The following is a 5,270-nucleotide window of genomic DNA, read 5'->3' on the forward strand; positions in this document are numbered from 1 at the left end:
ATGAAGACAACTTCGTCATTGGTGGTTATCTTTCTTCTCATTGTGATCTTTCAAACTAACAAACTAGTGAGTGGGCATGTCCGTTCCAGCGAATAAGACACGGCCAAGAAGAACAACACTGATATAAATAACACAACCTCCAAAATAGTTCTCAAGGACACGGAAATAAGTTATGGTGGAGGAACCGGAAGCTTAAGATGGGCATGGGGTGGTGGTGGCGGCGGAGAGGGTGGAGGAGGAGGTGGTAGTGGCAGAGGATGGGGATGGGGATGGGGAGGAGGAGGTGGTGGTGGAGGATGGTACAAATGGGGTTGTAGCGGAGGAGGAAGAGAAGGAAGAGGAGAGTTTGTGAAAAGAGAATATGCAGAGTGCAAAGGAAAAGGAAAATGTGGAAGAATGAGACTGGAGTGTCCACAACATTGTGGAGGTTTTTGCTTTTATGATTGTCGCTTTCTATGCAAACCACATTGCCGTCGCTAGAGAGATACATATATACATCCATATCGTTTGATCAATTTCTTCATTTTTCGGTTTTTTTGTTTACTTTTGTTTTTTGGTAATCTAATTTCTTAAGCTAAGGGTTTCTGCTTTACAAATATTTTGGAGCTTCTTGGGTGCTGATTGCTGAAAACGAAAAAAAAAGCTATTATACTAGGATGATGGTTCATATACGTTATTTTCTTATTTGCTTTCTCTAAAGAACTAAAAGTTCCCAAAAGAACTCCAATATGAGATTTTCTTTTGTTAAAGTTTTTTTTTGTTTTTGCTTTCGATAACGAACATCTTTTGATAAGAACTATACCGTCTGTATTAGTGTTTTCGAACGAAAATTATGATATAATAATTTGTTAGAAAGATGATATTATTATAACGATTGTTTTAGAGCACCACAATGACTAATCAATGTAATCTCTTGGTTACTTTAACGAGATATATCTCATTGTTCTTATAAAATATTTCGATATATCCTGATCCTTGCATCACAGTGGCTGTTGATGAAAATATCAAAATATATCATAATATGACTAGATTTTCCTGAGAGCATTCAACTTTAACTATTCATCTTTTAAGCAATATTTTTGGCTGACTGTAATATACTAGAAAAAGAACACTCAGTGGTCAATGCAGGAGAAAAAGGTTTTGAAAAATAAAAGTCACATTAAGCTTAAAGGTAAGCTTTTGGTTTTTTTTTTTTTCCATATGAAACGCGACAGATTGGTATATTTTGTATCCAACATGGGCCTCAGTTAGTCCTTTTTTAGTTTCCACTAATTTTAAGTATTTTTGTACGATCTGAGAATTCAACCATACCTCCCTCCCCCCCACCCCCGGCCCTCAGGCGTCTTAAAATCAGCTGCATCAAAGACATCATTATGTTTGAACATCTTTTTTTGGTCTCTTTGGTTCGTGTATGAATATTCATCTAGTTTCAAATAGTTTTTTTTCCCACTTTTTGGGGGCTTTTTAAAATTGTTAGAGCTTTACCGAACCGGTGTAAGAACCGTTACTTTTTTTGCCAACATATACATGAAATGATAAACTTTTTTGCAGCAAAATTCTTAGAGCTTTACTTCTTTCATCTAGTTTCGAAGAATACATTAAATAACCAGTGGCGGTAGTCCAGTGGTGCTTGAGAAAAATAAAAACTCAATACGGCGAAATCCTAGTTCGATCTCCGCTCGCCACCCGAGCTGTTTTAAATGGTAAGAATACATGGATGTTGCGGACCTCGTGGGATTAGTCGGTTGACCTCGGTCGCCGGATCTCCACGATTATAAAAAAAAAGAATACATGAAATGATAAACAAAATTACCTCCACTAAAACCAGTTAGAATACAAAATAAAGTGGAAAAAGAATTAGTAAACTTTGAGAAATGATTAAAAATTTGAACAACTATAATAATGGAAATTTAAAAATCTCCGAAAAATTATTTGAAAACCATATACCCAAAAAGATATTGCATATTGTTAGATAAAAAGTAGTTCATGAAATAAATGTAATTATCTAATTGGATTTTGAAATTCTACATTTAATCGAATTCGGTTCGAAACGAATTCGATTGTTCACAGGTTTCTGGTTGTTTACCGGTTTGATTTCCTTCGGTACTGATTTCCATTGGGTATTACCATCAACCCAACCCAGTTGTATCTCCGGTTCGCGGTTGAACCCGTTTGACCACCGGTTTGGTCCAGTTTTAAAAACAGTGATTTTTGATATTAGATTCACATTTTAACAAACAAACAACCATAGTCACTACACAGAAAATTATGATAAATAAAATCATAAAATGAGCTGTTACACGACTTCAACCATTATATAACACCCATATCGTCTATGTCAGTGGTTTCCAAGGTCCGTTCACTTGATCCGTAAATCCCAAAATCCAACTAACAGTTACTGTGTTAAAACTTTGGAGGTTTGAAAGATCTATTTACTAACTATACAATCAACACGTGATTTGTCTTCGTATTTTGATCTTACTTGCACGATAATAAGTCATCAATTCATTTAATAGTATAGTTCAAATATGTTTAATTCTTCTTGCAGAAAATAACCAAAAATATATACACTTTAGTGATATCAGATCAATTCTTTTAAACATTTCAACATGTATTACACATTCCATAAGACACTTCCAGAAGCCAAAACTTGATTATCCAGTGGCCACATGCATACGATTACTTTCTCCTTCGCAAACCACGTTTTGAGCAATTTCAAAATCTCCCTTATTTATTAGTAGAAAGCAACTCAACTTCTAAGTTCCAATCGTGAATACGAACATGATGGTCATTGATTGGGGCGCATCGTGATCAGTTTCATTCCAACTCAACTTAATGACGTGATGCTGCCTTGTTACCTTTTGGCTTTTTGCAATTTAGTTCGGGAAAACGAGTCAATGGCGTGTCGGTACTTTGTTCGTATAGTTTTGGCTGCCATAATGACGTGTCCATAGTTATCAGAGATTTGGAGGCATATTCAATCAGAAACAAAAATATGCCGATGGTGACGGGCACGTTATGGTGAATTTGTCTATATGATATGCTCTTTTCTCATCTTTATTTCTTAATTAATATTAAATAAATACCAACCAAATCCACGAACAATCCTTCACCCATATGGGAACTGGAGATGCAGAAGATGAAAATGACTCTTCCTTACACGCAAAAATACACCACTAGATAGCAATAAGTCATGGGGCTTTATTACATAAAACTTGCAAGAGAGGATAAGAAAGACCAACCAAAAGTGAAAAATAGGATTATTACAAAGATTAAACCGCAACCTCAACCACACTTTAAATTTACAGAAGACAGAACAAAAAAAAAACTAATTCTATCAAGACCGAAGTTCAGAGAAATCAAGATGATCAAAAGGGCAACAAACAAACAAAACATATAGATTACCAAAAAGCTCTGGACTTTTTATTAGAATGAAGAGGAGGATGACTTAAAGTAGTAGTAATTTGTGGGACAGTGAAGCCACCATCATCATACCATCTCTTGTTCTGTCCTTGCTGTTTCATGTTTTGTATTGGAGCATAAGTCTTCTCTTCTGGTGATTTTTCTTTGTTGTTGTACATCCCAAACTGAATATTGTTGTTGTTGTTTTCCTGAGAAAAGTACTGATTTGTGTTTGAAGAAGGAAGAGTTTGTGGAATCTGAGGGACCCAAATCCCCAAATTCTCAGATGGAAGTGATGCTGTATTGTAGTTGTTTCTCTTAGTGCTGTCATCTTCTGCTTCTATATACGGTAACACTCCATCATCATGACCACTCTGAAATCACAAAAGAAAACCCACGAGAAAAGGAAAAAATTAAAGAAAATTCAGAATTTATACAAAAGTAGAAAAAATCTATCCCCATCTATAAAGTTTGTTACTATTTATATCTCAACTAGAACTGATTTGATATTTTACGTAAACAGAGGAAATTAATGTCACTAATAAACATTAATTCTTGATTAACCTAACTTGATCTTTTTTTTTTGACTGAAAACGTGATCTTTCTTAATTAAAGAGAACAACAGACAAACCTTAGAGAAACCAAAAGGAGGAAGCGAGGAGTCGAGGAAGTCCTCTACGTGCCAACCAGGTAAGGTATCGATCAAGTATTCTGAAATCGTGCTTGTAGATCCCCACTGACTCACCTCTGAGTCGCCACCGATCTTTGAAGAAGGTAGGATCTTGGAGGTGTTGCTCTGAGGAGCTGAGAGAGGTTTCTTAGAAGGGACAGAGCAGTCTTGACTACTAGAAGAAGAAGATTCTGAAGTTGGTTTGTAAACAGAAGATGTAGCAGAGAGCTTAACCCCTGTGAGAAGAAACCTATCGTGTTTCTTCTTGTGCTCGTTGGCAGAGTGTATCGATGTATCACAATCTTTGCATAAGATAGCCCTATCTTGTTGACAAAACAACAAAGCTTTTTTCTCCTACAATTTACAAAAAAATGACTTCAGATTATTTTGATCGTTAGACCAAACCCAGTGTCCTTAAATCTTGACAAGAAGTTGAGAGAGACCTGACAGATGTCGCAGATAGGAGAGGAGTTGTTGGAGGAAGATGGGTATAGGAGAGAGAAACGGAGATGTTTGGAGGCAAGCTTGTTAGCGTGGTGGACTTGGTGGTCGCAGCCGCCGCACAAAGACGCTTCGTCGGCGGTGCAAAACACCGAAGCTTCTTCTTTATCGCAGACGTCGCACCTGATCTTCATCAAACGATCGACTAAGAGAGATAACGCGAGAGGTTCTTGAAGAGGATAGGAGAGAAGATGTGAGATTTCGTGGAGTTCTTGTACTAAAAGAAAGAGAATAATAAGTAAATAATATAAGAGGGCTGTTCTGTAGTATCATCATTTTCTTCTTCGTTTTTCTCAATCATATTTATCTCTTTTTCTAGAAAAATAATACTCGATACTTTTTGCAAGAAGTCGTTTAAGGTTTTCTACTCACGAATTAAAAAAATATTAATTTTTTTTGTTTATCTCTATTTAATATAATTTTGTTTGGTTTTATTAATTAATGAACAAAAATAAGGGTAAATTTTTAAAAAAATATTTAGAACATGTATTATAAATGTAAAACGACACTTATAATAAAATAAAATTTTAAAACTAAAACGACACTTAATATGAAACGGAGGAAGTACTTGTTTTATATGAAATGTCATCAATCATTTTTCAGTCAATTTTTTTCATTCTAATATAAAACTTTTGATTATTGATATATTCTATCAATTTCAATTGGTTACTAACAATAGAATTACATCACACACCAT

The 5,270-nt window shown here is 35.2% G+C and overlaps 1 protein-coding gene and 1 pseudogene across 1 annotated transcript; one reads left to right on the forward strand and one right to left on the reverse strand.

Annotated features, from left to right (window-relative positions):
- Positions 1–480, forward strand: LOC106299920 (annotated as a pseudogene).
- Positions 481–3,138: 2,658 nt separating this feature from the next.
- Positions 3,139–4,801, reverse strand: LOC106296703 (B-box zinc finger protein 21-like). The gene is made up of 3 exons (XM_013732919.1): positions 4,516–4,801; positions 4,034–4,426; positions 3,139–3,776 (listed from the first exon to the last, which is right to left on the reverse strand). Exons 1-3 carry the CDS (start codon positions 4,705–4,707, stop codon positions 3,402–3,404), a joined length of 960 nt encoding a protein of 319 aa, XP_013588373.1. The 5' UTR covers positions 4,708–4,801; the 3' UTR covers positions 3,139–3,401.
- Positions 4,802–5,270: the final 469 nt, after the last annotated feature.

Source organism: Brassica oleracea, chromosome C6 (assembly GCF_000695525.1).
Source record: "Brassica oleracea var. oleracea cultivar TO1000 chromosome C6, BOL, whole genome shotgun sequence".
Classification (NCBI taxonomy): domain Eukaryota; kingdom Viridiplantae; phylum Streptophyta; class Magnoliopsida; order Brassicales; family Brassicaceae; genus Brassica; species Brassica oleracea.